The 19,957-nt window shown below is 52.6% G+C and overlaps 1 protein-coding gene and 1 long non-coding RNA gene across 6 annotated transcripts in view; both read right to left on the reverse strand.

Annotated features, from left to right (window-relative positions):
* Window positions 1–826: 826 nt before the first annotated feature.
* LOC127906541 (uncharacterized) lies at window positions 827–1,319 on the reverse strand. 2 transcript variants are annotated; one of them, XR_008061802.1, is made up of 3 exons: window positions 1,220–1,319; window positions 1,143–1,166; window positions 827–867 (listed from the first exon to the last, which is right to left on the reverse strand). It is a non-coding gene; the product is annotated as an uncharacterized LOC127906541 (long non-coding RNA). The 2 variants fall into 2 exon arrangements; XR_008061803.1 differs by lacking the exon at window positions 827–867 and adding an exon at window positions 933–973.
* A 3,120-nt stretch (window positions 1,320–4,439) lies between these two features.
* The window catches only part of ccbe1 (collagen and calcium binding EGF domains 1), a 167,521-nt gene continuing 152,003 nt past the window's right edge, over window positions 4,440–19,957 (reverse strand). For 2 of the 4 annotated variants that reach the window (XM_052458540.1, XM_052458539.1), the window contains exon 11: window positions 4,440–5,878. In XM_052458540.1, coding sequence (XP_052314500.1) covers window positions 5,177–5,878 — 702 coding nt within the window. In that variant the 3' untranslated portion in view covers window positions 4,440–5,176. The remainder of the gene's footprint in view (window positions 5,879–19,957) is intronic. The other 2 variants (XM_052458542.1, XM_052458541.1) reach the window with 2 other exon arrangements.

The raw sequence follows: 19,957 nt of genomic DNA on the forward strand, positions 1-19,957 counted from the left end.
CGATATAGGACCTGTTTTACTGTGGATATAGATACTTTTGTACCTGTTTCCTCCAGCATCTTCACAAGGTCCTTTGCTGTTCTGGGATTGATTTGCAATTTTCGCACCAAAGTACGTTCATCTCTAGGAGACAGAACGCATCTCCTTCCTGAGTGGTGTGATGGCTGCGTGGTCCCATGGTGTTTATACTGCGTACTATTGTTTGTACAGATGAACGTGGTACCATCAGACGTTTGGAAATTGCTCCCAAGGAAGAACCAGACTTGTGGAGGTCTGTTTTATCCTCCTAGTAAACCTCTGTTTTATCCTCCTAGTAAACCTCTGTTCTATCCTCCTAGTAAACCTCTGTTCTATCCTCCTAGTAAACCTCTGTTCTATCCTCCTAGTAAACCTCTGTTCTATCCTCCTAGTAAACCTCTGTTCTATCCTCCTACAGTAGTAAACCTCTGTTCTGTCCTCCTAGTAAACCTCTGTTCTATCCTCCTAGTAAACCTCTGTTCTATCCTCCTAGTAAACCTCTGTTCTATCCTCCTAGTAAACCTCTGTTCTATCCTCCTACAGTAGTAAACCTCTGTTCTGTCCTCCTAGTAAACCTCTGTTCTGTCCTCCTAGTAAACCTCTGTTCTATCCTCCTAGTAAACCTCTGTTCTATCCTCCTAGTAAACCTCTGTTCTATCCTCCTAGTAAACCTCTGTTCTGTCCTCCTAGTAAACCTCTGTTCTATCCTCCTAGTAAACCTCTGTTCTATCCTCCTAGTAAACCTCTGTTCTATCCTCCTACAGTAGTAAACCTCTGTTTTATCCTCCTAGTAAACCTCTGTTCTATCCTCCTACAGTAGTAAACCTCTGTTCTATCCTCCTAGTAAACCTCTGTTCTATCCTCCTACAGTAGTAAACCTCTGTTCTGTCCTCCTAGTAAACCTCTGTTCTATCCTCCTACAGTAGTAAACCTCTGTTCTATCCTCCTAGTAAACCTCTGTTCTATCCTCCTACAGTAGTAAACCTCTGTTCTATCCTCCTACAGTAGTAAACCTCTGTTCTATCCTCCTACAGTAGTAAACCTCTGTTCTATCCTCCTACAGTAGTAAACCTCTGTTCTATCCTCCTAGTAAACCTCTGTTCTATCCTCCTACAGTAGTAAACCTCTGTTCTGTCCTCCTAGTAAACCTCTGTTCTATCCTCCTACAGTAGTAAACCTCTGTTCTATCCTCCTAGTAAACCTCTGTTCTATCCTCCTACAGTAGTAAACCTCTGTTCTATCCTCCTAGTAAACCTCTGTTCTGTCCTCCTAGTAAACCTCTGTTCTATCCTCCTACAGTAGTAAACCTCTGTTATATCCTCCTACAGTAGTAAACCTCTGTTCTATCCTCCTACAGTAGTAAACCTCTGTTCTATCCTCCTACAGTAGTAAACCTCTGTTCTATCCTCCTACAGTAGTAAACCTCTGTTCTCTCCTCCTACAGTAGTAAACCTCTGTTCTATCCTCCTACAGGAGTAAACCTCTGTTCTATCCTCCTACAGTAGTAAATCTCTGTTCTATCCTCCTACAGTAGTAAACCTCTGTTCTATCCTCCTAGTAAACCTCTGTTCTATCCTCCTACAGTAGTAAACCTCTGTTCTATCCTCCTAGTAAACCTCTGTTCTATCCTCCTACAGTAGTAAACCTCTGTTCTATCCTCCTACAGTAGTAAACCTCTGTTCTATCCTCCTACAGTAGTAAACCTCTGTTCTATCCTCCTACAGTAGTAAACCTCTGTTCTATCCTCCTACAGTAGTAAACCTCTGTTCTATCCTCCTACAGTAGTAAACCTCTGTTTTATCCTCCTAGTAAACCTCTGTTCTATCCTCCTAGTAAACCTCTGTTCTGTCCTCCTAGTAAACCTCTGTTCTATCCTCCTACAGTAGTAAACCTCTGTTCTGTCCTCCTAGTAAACCTCTGTTCTATCCTCCTACAGTAGTAAACCTCTGTTCTATCCTCCTACAGTAGTAAACATCTGTTCTCTCCTCCTAGTAAACCTCTGTTCTATCCTCCTACAGTAGTAAACATCTGTTCTCTCCTCCTAGTAAACCTCTGTTCTATCCTCCTAGTAAACCTCTGTTCTATCCTCCTACAGTAGTAAACCTCTGTTCTGTCCTCCTAGTAAACCTCTGTTCTATCCTCCTACAGTAGTAAACCTCTGTTATATCCTCCTACAGTAGTAAACCTCTGTTCTATCCTCCTACAGTAGTAAACCTCTGTTCTATCCTCCTAGTAAACCTCTGTTCTGTCCTCCTAGTAAACCTCTGTTTTATCCTCCTAGTAAACCTCTGTTCTATCCTCCTACAGTAGTAAACCTCTGTTCTATCCTCCTACAGTAGTAAACCTCTGTTTTATCCTCCTACAGTAGTAAACCTCTGTTATATCCTCCTACAGTAGTAAACCTCTGTTCTATCCTCCTACAGTAGTAAACCTCTGTTTTATCCTCCTACAGTAGTAAACCTCTGTTATATGGTCCTTCTGTGGCTCAGTTGGTAGAGCATGGCGCTTGTAACGCCAGGGTAGTGGGTTCGATTCCCGGGACCACCCATACGTAGAATGTATGCACACATGACTGTAAGTCGCTTTGGATAAAAGCGTCTGCTAAATGGCATATATTATTATTATTATTATTATATCCTCCTACAGTAGTAAACCTCTGTTCTATCCTCCTACAGTAGTAAACCTCTGTTCTATCCTCCTAGTAAACCTCTGTTATATCCTCCTACAGTAGTAAACCTCTGTTCTATCCTCCTAGTAAACCTCTGTTATATCCTCCTACAGTAGTAAACCTCTGTTCTATCCTCCTACAGTAGTAAACCTCTGTTCTATCCTCCTAGTAAACCTCTGTTTTATCCTCCTAGTAAACCTCTGTTATATCCTCCTACAGTAGTAAACCTCTGTTCTATCCTCCTACAGTAGTAAACCTCTGTTCTGTCCTCCTAGTAAACCTCTGTTCTGTCCTCCTAGTAAACCTCTGTTCTGTCCTCCTAGTAAACCTCTGTTCTGTCCTTATAGTAAACCTCTGTTCTGTCCTTATAGTAAACCTCTGTTCTGTCCTAGTAAACCTCTGTTCTATCCTCCTAGTAAACCTCTGTTCTGTCTACCTCCAGAAGAGAAGTCTGAAGAGAGCGAGAGAGACGAGGAAGAGTGGAGCAGGGATTCGAAGGTTATCCTCATCACACCCCATCTCTCCCCCTTTATCCGTCTCCTCCTCCTCTCTCTCTCTCTCTCCCCCCTTTCTCAGTCTCTCTACCCTCTCGCTTTGTCTCTCTCCACCCTCTAGCTGTCTCTCTCCCTCTCCCCCCCCTCTCTCCCCCCCCTCTCTCTCCACCCCTCGCCCTCTCCACTCTCTCCACCCCTCTCCCTCTCCACCCCCCTCTCTCCACCCCCCTCTCTCTCCACCCCATCTCCCTCTCCACCCCTCTCCCTCTCCACCCCCTCTCTCCTCTCTCCACCCCCTCTCTCTCTCTCCACCCCCCTCTCTCTCTCTCCACCCCTCTCTCCCTCTCTCCACCCACTCTCTCTCGCTCCCTCTCCACCCCCTCTCTCTCTCTCCACCACCCCCTCTCTCTCTCCCCCCCTCTCTCTCCCCCCCTCTCTCTCTCCACCCCTCTCTCTCTCTCCACCCCCCTCTCTCTTCACCCCCTCTCTCTCTCCACCCCCTCTCTCTCTCCCACCCCCCCTCTCTCTCTCCACCCCCTCTCTCTCTCCACCCCCCTCTCTCCACCCCCCCTCTCTCCACCCCCCTCTCTCTCTCCACCCCCCTCTCTCTCTCCACCCCCTCTCTCTCTCCACCCCCTCTCTCTCTCCACCCCCTCTCTCTCCACCCCCCTCTCTCTCTCCACCCCCTCTCTCTCTCCACCCCTCTCTCTCTCTCCACCCCCTCTCTCTCTCCACCCCCCCTCTCTCTCTCCACCCCCCTCTCTCTCTCCACCCCCATCTCTCCCCCCCTCTCTCTCCACCCCCCTCTCTCTCTCACCCCCTCTCTCTCTCCACCCCCTCTCTCTCTCCCCCTCTCTCTCTCCACCCCCTCTCTCTCCACCCCCCTCTCTCTCCACCCCTCTCTCTCTCCACCCCCCTCTCTCTACCTCCACCCCCTCTCTCTCTCCACCCCCCTCTCTCTCTCCACCCCCTCTCTCTCTCCACCCCCTCTCTCTCTCCACCCCCTCTCTCTCCACCCCCTCTCTCTCCACCCCCTCTCTCTCCACCCCCTCTCTCTCTCCACCCCCTCTCTCTCTCCACCCCCTCTCTCTCCACCCCCCTCTCTCCACCCCCCTCTCCCCCCCCCCTCTCTCTCTCCACCCCCTCTCTCTCTCCACCCCCTCTCTCTCTCCACCCCCCCCTCTCTCTACCTCAAGCCTAGCCAGTCTTATCTCTTACTGCTCCAGCCATGACATAAGTAAAAACAGATGGAATACATGTTTCTGTTATTACTGCATTTATTTTCCAGTTTCTTTACATGTGCGATGTATGTTTTGAATTGTAAAATGCCCCCTTTGGACCACATAAGCCTAGACTTGGATCTGCTGAAATATAATATGGTGCCACTTAAAAACACTGGAATATTCCATGACATGAAAAGTTGCTCAATCCCTCTCCAGTGGTACTCTCCATGACCTTTCTTCTTCTCTCTGTCAAGGACCATTCTCCTGGAGGCTCGGCAGCCATGGCAACCACTTGGCTTTGGAGGAGTGTTACACACTTACTTAGCAGCCATAGCAACCAGAAACAATCCTTGGCTAGTGTTGCTGAGGCACCGAACAAACAAAGCTGTGGTGATTAGGAGCAAAGAAATCGAATGACATATTCTATCTATGATTTAGGGGTAGGACGAATTGGACTATGAATTGGACTATTCTCATGTGTGCATGTGTCTATAACAGGGTGGAAACTACGTTTAAGTAAGAAAGTAGACCATTTGAGACATTCAAATTTAAATAAAATGTATCAGGAGTGAAATGCTGTTGAGCTAAGAAGACATTCAAGACCATAACTATAATACAAAAAAATGTACTAAAATATACATTTACAATCCTATTTATAATATAAAAATAGAGATTCTATGAAAGAAAAAAAATACATTTTGACTTTAAGTAGTTCAATAAAAAATACTTTGATATTAATATTTACAAACAAACACTGAAAATCTGCCTCAAATTCAAAGTGTCCAATCCAAGCCTGAGTCTGTTGTTGAGGCTCGCACGGGTTTCCTGTTCCTGTTCCTGTTCCTGTTCCTGTTCCTGTCCTCTTCCTTCCTGCGTGGTTTGTAGTCTTCTCCAGAGTTGCCCGTGGCAACGTTTTGTGTTTTGTAATCCTTTGGCTTGTCTTCTCCAGAGCCCATGTCCACCAGGATATCTTGGTTCTCCCTCCAGTTGTCAGGCGATTGGCTGTCCCTCCAGCTCTCTGGGCCAACCATGGGGACCTCCCTCCCAGGCGACTGGTTGTCCCTCCAGCTCTCTGGGCCAACCATGGGGACCTCCCTCCCAGGCGACTGGTTGTCCCTCCAGCTCTCTGGGCCAACCATGGGGACCTCCCTCCCAGGCGACTGGTTGTCCCTCCAGCTCTCTGGGCCAACCATGGGGACCTCCCTCCCAGGTGACTGGTTGTCCTTCCAGCTCTCTGGGCCAACCATGGGGACCTCCCTCCCAGGCGACTGGTTGTCCCTCCAGCTCTCTGGGCCAACCATGGGGACCTCCCTCTCAGGTGACTGGTTGTCACTCCATGTATCTGGGACCCCCATAGGGAACTCCTCTCCAGGAGACTGCATGAGCCTGCCGAACACCTTGCTCTGTAGCTCAACGATATCGTTACGGATGTCAGCCATCAACAGCAGCAGGAAGTCAAAGGATCCGGGAGGGCCCTAAGGTTGACAAATCAAAAGAGGAGGTTGATAACATATCACTGTCATTCACAGCTGTGGTCAAATCCATTTCAGTTGAGTAAGTTCCTGGAAGCAAACTATGCATTCCAATTGTCCATGTGGAATTGAAATGTCTGTTTACTTCCTGAATCGACTGAAATGAATTGGAACTGCTGTTAGTGTGTTCTATAGGATCACACCTCATCTCAAAGGTTTTTACTTATTTCTTGTCAAGGCGGGGTGGATGACTGTTGTCATTAATCTGGTGCTTTGATTTCACTCGGATGAGATAAGAGAAAGGGCGTTTGTTCCTTGACCTCTGAACCTTCTGGGTTCACCGTGGTAAAACTGTACTTCTCGCCAACCCTCCCTCCATCCCCTCCTCCCTACCTCCACCTCTCTATTCTCCCTCCATCTCCACCTCTATTCTCCATCCCCTCCTCACTACCTCCACCTCTCTATTCTCCCTCCATCCCCTCCTCACTACCTCCACCTCTCTATTCTCCCTCCATCCCATCCTCACTACCTCCACCTCTCTATTCTCCCTCCATCCACTCCTCACTACCTCCACCTCTCTATTCTCCCTCCATCCCTCCTCACTACCTCCACCTCTCTATTCTCCCTCCATCACCTCCTCACTACCTCCACCTCTCTATTCTCCCTCCATCCTCCTCACTACCTCCACCTCTCTATTCTCCTCCATCCCCTCCTCCCTACCTCCACCTCTCTATTCTCCCTCCATCTCCACCTCTCTATTCTCCCTCCATCTCCACCTCTCTATTCTCCCTCCATCTCCACCTCTCTATTCTCCCTCCATCCCCTCCTCACCACCTCCACCTCTCTATTCTCCCTCCATCCCCTCCTCCCTACCTCCACCTCTCTATTCTCCCTCCATCCCCTCCTCCCTACCTCCACCTCTCTATTCTCCCTCCATCCCCTCCTCACTACCTCCACCTCTCTATTATCCCTCCATCACCTCCTCCCTACCTCCACCTCTCTATTCTCCCTCCATCTCCTCCTCCCTACCTCCACCTCTATTCTCCCTCCATCTCCTCCTCCCTACCTCCACCTCTCTATTCTCCCTCCATCCCCTCCTCACTACCTCCACCTCTCTATTCTCCCTCCATCCCTCCTCACTACCTCCACCTCTCTATTCTCCTCCATCACCTCCTCACCCACTCCACCTCTCTATTCTCCATCACCTCCTCACTACCTCCACCCTCTATTCTCCCTCCATCACCTCCTCACTACCTCCACCTCTCTATTCTCCCTCCATCACCTCCTCACCCACTCCACCTCTCTATTCTCCCTCCATCCCCTCCTCACTACCTCCACCTCTCTATTCTCCCTCCCTCCATCACCTCCTCACCTTCTCCACCTCTCCATTCTCCCTCCATCACCTCCTCACTACCGCCACCTCTCTATTCTCCCTCCATCCTCCTCCCTACCTCCACCTCTATTCTCCTCCATCTCCTCCCTACCTCCACCTCTCTATTCTCCCTCCATCCTCCTCACTACCTCCACCTCTCTATTCTCCATCACCTCCTCACTACCTCCAACTCTCTATTCTCCCTCCATCACCTCCTCACTACCTCCACCTCTCTATTCTCCCTCCATCCCCTCCTCACTACCTCCACCTCTCTATTCTCCCTCCATCACCTCCTCCTCACCCCCCACCTCTCTATTCTCCCTCCATCCCCTCCTCACTACCTCCACCTCTCTATTCTCCCTCCCTCCATCACCTCCTCACCTTCTCCACCTCTCTATTCTCCCTCCATCACCTCCTCACTACCGCCACCTCTCTATTCTCCTCCATCCCCTCCTCCCTACCTCCACCTCTCTATTCTCTCTCCACCTCCTCACTACCTCCACCTCTCTATTCTCCATCCATCACCTCCTCACTACCTCCACCTCTCTATTCTCCTCCATCACCTCCTCCCTACCTCCACCTCTCTATTCTCCCTCCATCACCTCCTCACTACCTCCACCTCTCTATTCTCCCTCCATCACCTCCTCCCTACCTCCACCTCTCTATTCTCTCTCCATCCCCTCCTCACTACCTCCACCTCTCTATTCTCCCTCCATCACCTCCTCCCTACCTCCACCTCTCTATTCTCCCTCCCTCCATCCCCTCCTCACTACCTCCACCTCTCTATTCTCCCTCCCTCCATCACCTCCACCTCTCTATTCTCCCTCCATCACCTCCTCACTACCTCCACCTCTCTATTCTCCCTCCATCCCCTCCTCACTACCTCCACCTCTCTATTCTCCCTCCATCCCCTCCTCACTACCTCCACCCTCTATTCTCCATCACCTCCTCACTACCTCTCTCTATTCTCCCTCCATCCCTCCTCACTACCTCCACGTCTCTATTCTCCCTCCATCCCCTCCTCCCTACCTCCACCTCTCTATTCTCCCTCCATCCACTCCTCACTACCTCCACCTCTCTATTCTCCTTCCATCCCCTCCTCACTACCTCCACCTCTCTATTCTCCCTCCCTCCATCACCTCCACCTCTCTATTCTCCCTCCCTCCATCACCTCCACCTCTCTATTCTCCCTCCATCACCTCCTCACTACCTCCCTCTCTATTCTCCTCCATCCCTCCTCACTACCTCCTCTATTCTCCCTCCTCCATCACCTCCCCTCTCCATTCTCCTCCATCACCTCCTCACTACCTCCACCTCTCTATTCTCCTCCATCCCCTCCTCACTACCTCCACCTCTCTATTCTCCCTCCATCTCCTCCTCCCTACCTCCACCTCTCTATTCTCCCTCCCCTCCTCACTACCTCCACCTCTCTATTCTCTCCATCACCTCCTCCTGCCTCCACCTCTCTATTCTCCCTCCATCACCTCCTCACTACCTCCACCTCTCTATTCTCCCTCCATCCCCTCCTCCCTACCTCCACCTCTCTATTCTCCCTCCATCACCTCCCCACCCACCTCTCATTCTCCCTCCATCCCCTCCTCACTACCTCCACCTCTCTATTCTCCCCCTCCATGCCTCCTCACCTTCTCCACCTCTCTATTCTCCCTCCATCACCCCTCCTCACTACCTCCACCTCCACCTCTCTATTCTCCTCCATCCCTCCTCCTACCTCCACCTCTCTATTCTCCTCCTCACCTCCTCCTGCCTCCACCTCTCTATTCTCCTCCATCACCTCCTCCCTACCTCCACCTCTCTATTCTCCCTCCATCCCCTCCTCACTACCTCCACCTCTCTATTCTCCCTCCATCACCTCCTCCCTACCTCCACCTCTCTATTCTCCCTCCATCACCTCCTCACTATCCACCTCTCTATTCTCCCTCCATCACCTCCTCCCTACCTCTCTCTATTCTCCCTCCATCCCCTCCTCACTACCTCCATTCTCCTCTATCTCCTCCCTCCATCACCTCCTCTCCCCTACCTCCACCTCTCTATTCTCCTCCATCTCCTCCTCCTCCACCTCTCTATTCTCCTCCATCCCTCCTCTACCCCCTCCACCTCTCTATTCTCCTCCATCCTCCCTATCACCTCCATTCCCTCCATCCCCTCCTCACTACCTCCACCTCTGTTCCCTCCATCCTCCTCAGCCTCCACCCTCTATTCTCCTCCATCCCCTCCTCTACCTCCACCTCTCTATTCTCCCTCCTCTACCTCCACCTCTCTATTCTCCTCCACTACCTCCCCCTCTATTCTCCATCACCTCCTCACACCTCCCACCTCTCATTCTCCCTCCATCCCCTCCTCACTACCTCCACCTCTCTATTCTCCTCCTCCATTCTCCCCTCCATCACCTCCTCACTACCTCCACCTCTCTATTCTCCCTCCATCCCCTCCTCACTGTCCTCCCATCTCTCTATTCTCCCTCCATCCCCTCCTCCTCCTCCATCTCTACCTCCACCTCTCATTCTCCTATTCTCCTCCATCCCCTCCTCACTACCTCCACCTCTCTATTCTCCCTCCCTCCATCACCTCCACCTCATCTCCTCTATTCTCCCCATCATCTCCCTCCATCCCCTCTGCTACCTCATCCTCTCTTTATCTCTCCATCCTCCTCCACCTCTCTATTCTCCCTCCATCCTCCTCACTACCTCCACCTCTCTATTCTCCTCCATCCTCCTCACTACCTCCACCTCTCTATCTCCTCCTCCTCCATCACCTCTCTATTCTCTCCCTCCATCACCTCCTCTACCTCCATCCTCTCTATTCTCCCTCCATCCTCCTCACTATTCTCCTCCATCCTCCTCACTACCTTCTCTATTCTCCTCATCCTCCTCCCTCTCCTCTCCTATTCTCCTCCACCTCTCTGTTCTCCTCCATCGTCCCTCCTCCTGCCTCCCTCTCCTCTCCTACCTCACCTCTCTATTCTCTCCTCACCTCCTCCATCACCTCTGTTCTCATCAAACCTCTCTATTCTCCTCCATCACCTCCTCACTACCTCCCACCTCTCTATTCTCCCTCCTCACCTCCTCACTACCTCCACCTCCTCTATTCTCCCTCCATCCCCTCCTCACTACCTCCACCTCTCTATTCTCCCTTCTCCTCCCTCCATCACCTCCACCTCTCTACCTCCACCTCTATTCTCTCCTCCATCACTACCCCTCACTATTCCTCCACCTCTCTATTCTCCCTCCATCCCCTCCTCACTCCATCCTCCACCTCTATTCTCCTCCATCCCCTCCTCCTACCTCCACCTCTCTATTCTCCTCCACCTCTCTATTCTCCTTCCATCTCCACCCCTCCTCTCCTCACACCTCCCTCCACCTCTCTATTCTCCTTCCATCCTCCTCACTACCTCCACCTCTCTATTCTCCCTCCATCCCTCCATCACTCCTCTCCTCCACTCTCTATTCTCCCTCCATCACCTCCTCCCCTCCCTCACTATTCTCCCTCCACCTCTCTATTCTCCCTCCATCCCCTCCCTCCCTACCTCCACCTCTCTATTCTCCCTCCATCCCTCCATCACTACCTCCATCCCCTCTATTCTCTCTATTCTCCCATCCCCTCACTACGTCTCTATTCTCCTTCCATCACCTCCTCACTACCTCCTCTATTCTCCCTCCATCCTCACTCCTCCCACCTCTCTATTCTCCCTCCATCCTCCTCACTACCTTCTCCATTCTCCATCTCCTCACCTCCTCACTACCTCCACCTCTCTATTCTCCCTCCATCCCCTCTATTCTCACTACCTCCACCTCTCTATTCCCTCCATCACCTCCTCACTACCATCCCTCCTCACACCTCTCTATTCTCCTCCATCACCTCCTCACTGCCTCCACCTCTCTATCTCTCCCCCTCTCCATATTCTCTTCTCCATCCCTCCTCACTACCTCCACCTCTATTCTCCCTCCATCCCTCCTCTATCCACCTCTCATTCTCCTTCCATCACCTCCTCACTACCTCCATCTCTCTATTCTCCCTCCATCACCTCCTCACTACCTCCACCTCCCCTCTCCACCTCTCTATTCTCCCTCCATCCCCTCCTCCCTACCTCCACCTCTCTATTCTCCCTCCATCACCTCCTCACTACCTCTCCACCTCCTCTCTACCTTCTCTATTCTTCCATCCCCTCCTCACTACCCTCCCACCTCTCTATTCTCCTTCCATCACCTCCTCACTACCTCCACCTCTCTATCTCCCTCCATCACCTCCATCACACCTCCTCTATTCTCCTCCCACTCCTCTCTCCATTCTCCCTCCATCCCCCCCTCTACCTCCACCTCTCTATTCTCCATCGCTGCCTCACCTCCTCACTACCTCCACCTCTCTATTCTCCTCCATCACCTCCTCCCTACCTCCACCTCTCTATTCTCCCTCCATCCCCTCCTCACTACCTCCACCTCTCTCTCTATTATCCTCCCTCCATCCCCTCCTCACTACCTCCACCTCTCTATTCTCCTCCTCTCCTCACCTCCACCTCTCATTCTCCCCTCCATCCTCCTCCTCACCTCCACCTCTCTATTCTCCCTCCATCCCCTCACCCCTACTACCTCCACCTCTCTATTCTCCCTCCATCCCCTCCTCCCTACCTCCACCTCTCTATTCTCCCTCCATCCCCTCCTCACTACCTCCACCTCTCTATTCTCCTTCCATCCTCCTCACTACCTCCACCTCTCTATTCTCCATCACTCTCCCTCTCTATTCTCCCTCCCTCACTACCTCCACCTCATCACCTCTATTCTCCTCCATCACCTCCTCCCTACCTCCACCTCTCTATTCTCCCTCCATCCCTCCTCACTACCTCCACCTCTCTATTCTCCTCCATCCCCTCCTCCTCCACCTCCACCTCCTATACCTCCACCTCTCATTCTCCTTCCATCGCCTCCTCACTACCTCCACCTCTCTATTCTCCTCCATCACCTCCTCCCACCTCTCTATTCCTCCCACTTTCCTCTCTATTCTCCTCCATCCCTCCTCACTACCTCCCTACCTCTCCCTCTATCCACCTCTCTATTCTCCTCCATCCTCCTCACTTCCTCCATCCCTCTCCCCTATTCTCTATTCTCCCTCCATCCCCTCTCTATTCTCCTACCTCCACTCTCTATTCTCCTCCATCCCTCATCTACCTCCCTCATTCTCCTACTCTCCACCTCTCTATTCTCCCTCCATCCTCCTCCTATTCTCCTCCATCACCTCCTCACTACCTCCACCTCTCTATTCTCCCTCCATCACCTCCTCACTCCACCTCCACCTCTCTATTCTCCCTCCATCCCCCCTCCTCACTACCTCCCTCTCTATTCTCCATCACCTCCTCACTACCTCCATCCCCCTCTATTCTCCCTCCATCACCTCCTCACTACCTCCACCTCTCTATTCTCCATCACCTCCTCACTACCTCCACCTCTCTATTCTCCCTCCATCCCCTCCTCACTACCTCCACCTCTATTCTCCATCACCTCCTCTACCTCCACCTCTCTATTCTCCTCCATCACCTCCTCACTACCTCCACCTCTATTCTCCCTCCATCCCCTCCTCACTACCTCCACCTCTCTATTCTCCCTCCATCCCCTCCTCACTACCTCCACCTCTCTATTCTCCCTCCATCACCTCCTCCCTACCTCCACCTCTCTATTCTCTCTCCATCCTCCTCACTACCTCCACCTCTCTATTCTCCCTCCATCACCTCCTCCCTACCTCCACCTCTCTATTCTCCCTCCATCCATCCCTCCTCACTACCTCCACCTCTCTATTCTCCCTCTCCTCCTCCTACCTCCACCTCTCTATTCTCCCTCCCTCCATCACCTCCTCACCGCCTCCACCTCTATTCTCCCTCCATCACCTCCTCACTACCTCCACCTCTCTATTCTCCTCCATCCCCCTCACCTCACCTCTATTCTCCTTCCACCTCCTCACTACCTCCATTCTCCCTCCATCACCTCCTCACTACCTCCACCTCTCTATTCTCTCCATCCCCTCCTCCCTACCTCCACCTCTCTATTCCCTCCTCCATCCACCTCTCTATTCTCCCTCCCTCCATCACCTCCACCTCTCTATTCTCCCTCCATCATCTCCTCACTACCTCCACCCTCTATTCTCCCTCCATCACCTCCTCACTACCTCCACCTCCATTCTCCCTCCATCCCCTCCTCACTACCTCCACCTCTCTATTCTCCCTCCCTCCATCACCTCCCTCATTCTCCCTCCATCACCTCCTCACTACCTCCACCTCTCTATTCTCCCTTCCTCACTACCTCCATCTCTCTACTCCATCCCCTCCTCACTACCTCCACCTCTCTATTCTCCTTCCATCACCTCCTCACTACCTCCACCTCTCTATTCTCCTTCCATCACCTCCTCACTACCTCCACCTCTCTATTCTCCCTCCCTCCATCACTACCTCTCCTCTCTATTCTCCCTCCATCCCCTCCTCACTACCTCCACCTCTCTATTCTCCCTCCCTCCTCCCTACCTCCACCCTCTATTCTCCCTCCATCCCCTCCTCACTACCTCCCGTCTCTATTCTCCCTCCATCCTCCTCCTACCTCCACCTCTCTATTCTCCCTCCATCCCCTCCTCACTACCTCCACCTCTCTATTCTCCATCACCTCCTCACTACCTCCACCTCTCTATTCTCCTCCATCACCTCCTCACTACCTCCACCTCTCTATTCTCCCTCCATCCCCTCCTCACTACCTCCACCTCTCTATTCTCCCTCCATCCTCCCCTCTACCTCCACCCTCTATTCTCCATCACCTCCTCCTACCCCCCTCTCTATTCTCCCTCCATCACCTCCTCACTACCTCCATCCTATTCTCCCTCCATCCCCTCCTCACTACCTCCACCTCTCATTCTCCCTCCATCCCCTCCTCCTACCTCCACCTCTCTATTCTCCTTCCATCACCTCCTCACTACCTCCACCTCTCTATTCTCCTTCCATCACCTCCTCACTACCTCCACCTCTCTATTCTCCCTCCATCCCCTCCTCACTACCTCCACCTCTCTATTCTCCATCACCTCCTCACTACCTCCACCTATTCTCCCTCCATCCCCTCCTCACTACCTCCACCTCTATTCTCCATCACCTCCTCACTACCTCCACCTCTCTATTCTCCCTCCATCACCTCCTCACTACCTCCACCCCTCTATTCTCCCTCCATCCCTCCTCACTACCTCCACCTCTCTATTCTCCCTCCATCCCCTCCTCACTACCTCCACCTCTCTATTCTCCTTCCATCACCTCCTCACTACCTCCACCTCTCTATTCTCCCTCCATCACCTCCTCCCTACCTCCACCTCTCTATTCTCCCTCCATCCCCTCCTCCCTACCTCCACCTCTCTATTCTCCCTCCATCCCCTCCTCACTACCTCCACCTCTCTATTCTCCTTCCATCACCTCCTCACTACCTCCACCTCTCTATTCTCCTTCCATCACCTCCTCACTACCTCCACCTCTCTATTCTCCCTCCATCACCTCCTCCCTACCTCCACCTCTCTATTCTCCTTCCATCACCTCCTCACTACCTCCACCTCTCTATTCTCCCTCCATCACCTCCTCCCTACCTCCACCTCTCTATTCTCCTTCCATCACCTCCTCACTACCTCCACCTCTCTATTCTCCCTCCATCACCTCCTCCCTACCTCCACCTCTCTATTCTCCCTCCATCCCCTCCTCCCTACCTCCACCTCTCTATTCTCCCTCCATCCCCTCCTCCCTACCTCCACCTCTCTATTCTCCCTCCATCCCCTCCTCACTACCTCCACGTCTCTATTCTCCCTCCATCCCCTCCTCACTACCTCCACCTCTCTATTCTCCCTCCATCCCCTCCTCACTACCTCCACCTCTCTATTCTCCATCACCTCCTCACTACCTCCACCTCTCTATTCTCCCTCCATCACCTCCTCACTACCTCCACCTCTCTATTCTCCCTCCATCCCCTCCTCACTACCTCCACCTCTCTATTCTCCCTCCATCCCCTCCTCACTACCTCCACCTCTCTATTCTCCATCACCTCCTCACTACCCCCACCTCTCTATTCTCCCTCCATCACCTCCTCACTACCTCCATCTCTCTATTCTCCCTCCATCCCCTCCTCACTACCTCCACCTCTCTATTCTCCCTCCATCCCCTCCTCACTACCTCCACCTCTCTATTCTCCTTCCATCACCTCCTCACTACCTCCACCTCTCTATTCTCCTTCCATCACCCTCCTCCTCCACCTCTCTATTCTCCCTCCATCCCCTCCTCACTACCTCCACCTCTCTATTCTCCATCACCTCCTCACTACCTCCACCTCTCTATTCTCCCTCCATCCCCTCCTCACTACCTCCACCTCTCTATTCTCCATCACCTCCTCACTACCTCCACCTCTCTATTCTCCCTCCATCACCTCCTCACTACCTCCACCTCTCTATTCTCCCTCCATCCCCTCCTCACTACCTCCACCTCTCTATTCTCCCTCCATCCCTCCTCACTACCTCCACCTCTCTATTCTCCCTCCATCACCTCCTCACTACCTCCACCTCTCTATTCTCCCTCCATCACCTCCTCCCTACCTCCACCTCTCTATTCTCCCTCCATCCCCTCCTCCCTACCTCCACCTCTCTATTCTCCCTCCATCCCCTCCTCACTACCTCCACCTCTCTATTCTCCTTCCATCACCTCCTCACTACCTCCACCTCTCTATTCTCCTTCCATCACCTCCTCACTACCTCCACCTCTCTATTCTCCCTCCATCACCTCCTCCCTACCTCCACCTCTCTATTCTCCTTCCATCACTCGTCACTACCGCCACCTCTCTATTCTCCCTCCATCACCTCCTCACTACCTCCACATCCCTATTCTCTCCCTCCCTCCTCACTACCTCCACCTCTCTATTCTCCCTCCATCACCTCCTCTACCTCCACGTCTCTATTCTCCATCCTCCTCCCTACCTCCACCTCTCTATTCTCCCTCCATCCCCTCCTCCCTACCTCCACTCTCTATTCTCCCTCCATCACCTCCTCACTACCTCCACCTCTCTATTCTCCTCCATCCCTCCTCACTACCTCCACCTCTCTATTCTCCCTCCATCCCCTCCTCACTACCTCCACCTCTCTATTCTCCTTCCATCACCTCCTCACTACCTCCACCTCTCTATTCTCCCTCCATCACCTCCTCACTACCTCCACGTCTCTATTCTCCTCCATCACCTCCTCACTACCTCCACCTCTCTATTCTCCTTCCATCACCTCCTCACTACCTCCACCTCTCTATTCTCCTTCCATCACCTCCTCACTACCTCCACCTCTCTATTCTCCCTCCATCCCCTCCTCACTACCTCCACCTCTCTATTCTCCATCACCTCCTCACTACCTCCACCTCTCTATTCTCCCTCCATCCCCTCCTCACTACCTCCACCTCTCTATTCTCCATCACCTCCTCACTACCTCCACCTCTCTATTCTCCCTCCATCACCTCCTCACTACCTCCACCTCTCTATTCTCCCTCCATCCCCTCCTCACTACCTCCACCTCTCTATTCTCCCTCCATCACCTCCTCACTACCTCCACCTCTCTATTCTCCCTCCATCCCCTCCTCACTACCTCCACCTCTCTATTCTCCTTCCATCACCTCCTCACTACCTCCACCTCTCTATTCTCCTCCATCCCTCCTCACTACCTCCACCTCTCTATTCTCCATCACCTCCTCACTACCTCCACCTCTCTATTCTCCCTCCATCCCCTCCTCACTACCTCCACCTCTCTATTCTCCATCACCTCCTCACTACCTCCACCTCTCTATTCTCCCTCCATCACCTCCTCACTACCTCCACCTCTCTATTCTCCCTCCATCCCCTCCTCACTACCTCCACCTCTCTATTCTCCCTCCATCCCCTCCTCACTACCTCCACCTCTCTATTCTCCTTCCATCCCCTCCTCACTACCTCCACCTCTCTATTCTCCCTCCATCCCCTCCTCCCTACCTCCACCTCTCTATTCTCCCTCCATCCCCTCCTCCCTACCTCCACCTCTCTATTCTCCCTCCATCCCCTCCTCACTACCTCCACCTCTCTATTCTCCTTCCATCACCTCCTCACTACCTCCACCTCTCTATTCTCCTTCCATCACCTCCTCCCTACCTCCACCTCTCTATTCTCCCTCCATCACCTCCTCCCTACCTCCACCTCTCTATTCTCCTTCCATCACCTCCTCACTACCTCCACCTCTCTATTCTCCCTCCATCACCTCCTCACTACCTCCACGTCTCTATTCTCCCTCCCCTCCTCACTACCTCCACCTCTCTATTCTCCCTCCATCACCTCCTCACTACCTCCACGTCTCTATTCTCCATCCCCTCCTCCCTACCTCCACCTCTCTATTCTCCCTCCATCCCCTCCTCCCTACCTCCACCTCTCTATTCTCCCTCCATCACCTCCTCACTACCTCCACCTCTCTATTCTCCCTCCATCCCCTCCTCACTACCTCCACCTCTCTATTCTCCCTCCATCCCCTCCTCACTACCTCCACCTCTCTATTCTCCTTCCATCACCTCCTCACTACCTCCACCTCTCTATTCTCCCTCCATCACCTCCTCACTACCTCCACGTCTCTATTCTCCCTCCATCACCTCCTCACTACCTCCACCTCTCTATTCTCCCTCCATCCCCTCCTCCCTACCTCCTCCTCTCTATTCTCCCTCCATCACCTCCTCCCCACCTCCACCTCTCTATTCTCCCTCCATCCCCTCCTCTCTATTCTCCCTCCATCACCTCCTCCCTACCTCCACCTCTCTATTCTCTCTCCATCCCCTCCTCACTACCTCCACCTCTCTATTCTCTCTCCATCCCCTCCTCACTACCTCCACCTCTCTATTCTCCCTCCATCCCCTCCTCCCTACCTCCACCTCTCTATTCTCCCTCCATCACCTCCTCACTACCTCCACCTCTCTATTCTCCCTCCATCCCCTCCTCACTACCTCCACCTCTCTATTCTCCCTCCATCCCCTCCTCACTACCTCCACCTCTCTATTCTCCATCACCTCCTCACTACCTCCACCTCTCTATTCTCCCTCCATCACCTCCTCACTACCTCCACCTCTCTATTCTCCCTCCATCCCCTCCTCACTACCTCCACCTCTCTATTCTCCCTCCATCCCCTCCTCACTACCTCCACCTCTCTATTCTCCATCACCTCCTCACTACCCCCACCTCTCTATTCTCCCTCCATCACCTCCTCACTACCTCCACCTCTCTATTCTCCCTCCATCCCCTCCTCACTACCTCCACCTCTCTATTCTCCCTCCATCCCCTCCTCACTACCTCCACCTCTCTATTCTCCTTCCATCACCTCCTCACTACCTCCACCTCTCTATTCTCCTTCCATCACCTCCTCACTACCTCCACCTCTCTATTCTCCCTCCATCCCCTCCTCACTACCTCCACCTCTCTATTCTCCATCACCTCCTCACTACCTCCACCTCTCTATTCTCCCTCCATCCCCTCCTCTACCTCCACCTCTCTATTCTCCATCACCTCCTCACTACCTCCACCTCTCTATTCTCCCTCCATCCCCTCCTCACTACCTCCACCTCTCTATTCTCCATCACCTCCTCACTACCTCCACCTCTCTATTCTCCCTCCATCCCCTCCTCACTACCTCCACCTCTCTATTCTCCCTCCATCACCTCCTCACTACCTCCACCTCTCTATTCTCCCTCCATCACCTCCTCACTACCTCCACCTCTCTATTCTCCCTCCATCACCTCCTCCCTACCTCCACCTCTCTATTCTCCCTCCATCCCCTCCTCCCTACCTCCACCTCTCTATTCTCCCTCCATCCCCTCCTCACTACCTCCACCTCTCTATTCTCCTTCCATCACCTCCTCACTACCTCCACCTCTCTATTCTCCTTCCATCACCTCCTCACTACCTCCACCTCTCTATTCTCCCTCCATCACCTCCTCCCTACCTCCACCTCTCTATTCTCCTTCCATCACCTCCTCACTACCTCCACCTCTCTATTCTCCCTCCATCACCTCCTCACTACCTCCACATCCCTATTCTCCCTCCCCTCCTCACTACCTCCACCCTCTCTATTCTCCCTCCATCACCTCCTCACTACCTCCCGTCTCTATTCTCCATCCTCCTCCCTACCTCCACCTCTCTATTCTCCCTCCATCCCCTCCTCCCTACCTCCACCTCTCTATTCTCCCTCCATCACCTCCTCCTACCTCCACCTCTCTATTCTCCCTCCATCCCCTCCTCACTACCTCCACCTCTCTATTCTCTCCATCTCCCACTACCTCCACCTCTCTATTCTCCTTCCATCACCTCCTCACTACCTCCACCTCTATTCTCCCTCCATCACCTCCTCACTACCTCCACTCTCTATTCTCCCTCCATCACCTCCTCACTACCTCCACCTCTCTATTCTCCCTCCATCACCTCCTCCTACCTCCACCTCTCTATTCTCCCTCCATCACCTCCTCCCACCTCCACCTCTCTATTCTCTCCTCCTCTCATTCTCCCTCCTTCACCTCCTCCCTACCTCCACCTCTCTATTCTCCCTCTCCTCATACCTCCACCTCCTCTCTCCATCCCCTCTCTATTCTATTCTCCCTCCATCACCTCCTCCCTACCTCCACCTCTCTATTCTCCTCCATCACCTCCTCACTACCT

This window comes from Oncorhynchus keta, chromosome 12 (assembly GCF_023373465.1).
Source record: "Oncorhynchus keta strain PuntledgeMale-10-30-2019 chromosome 12, Oket_V2, whole genome shotgun sequence".
Lineage (NCBI taxonomy): Eukaryota > Metazoa > Chordata > Actinopteri > Salmoniformes > Salmonidae > Oncorhynchus > Oncorhynchus keta.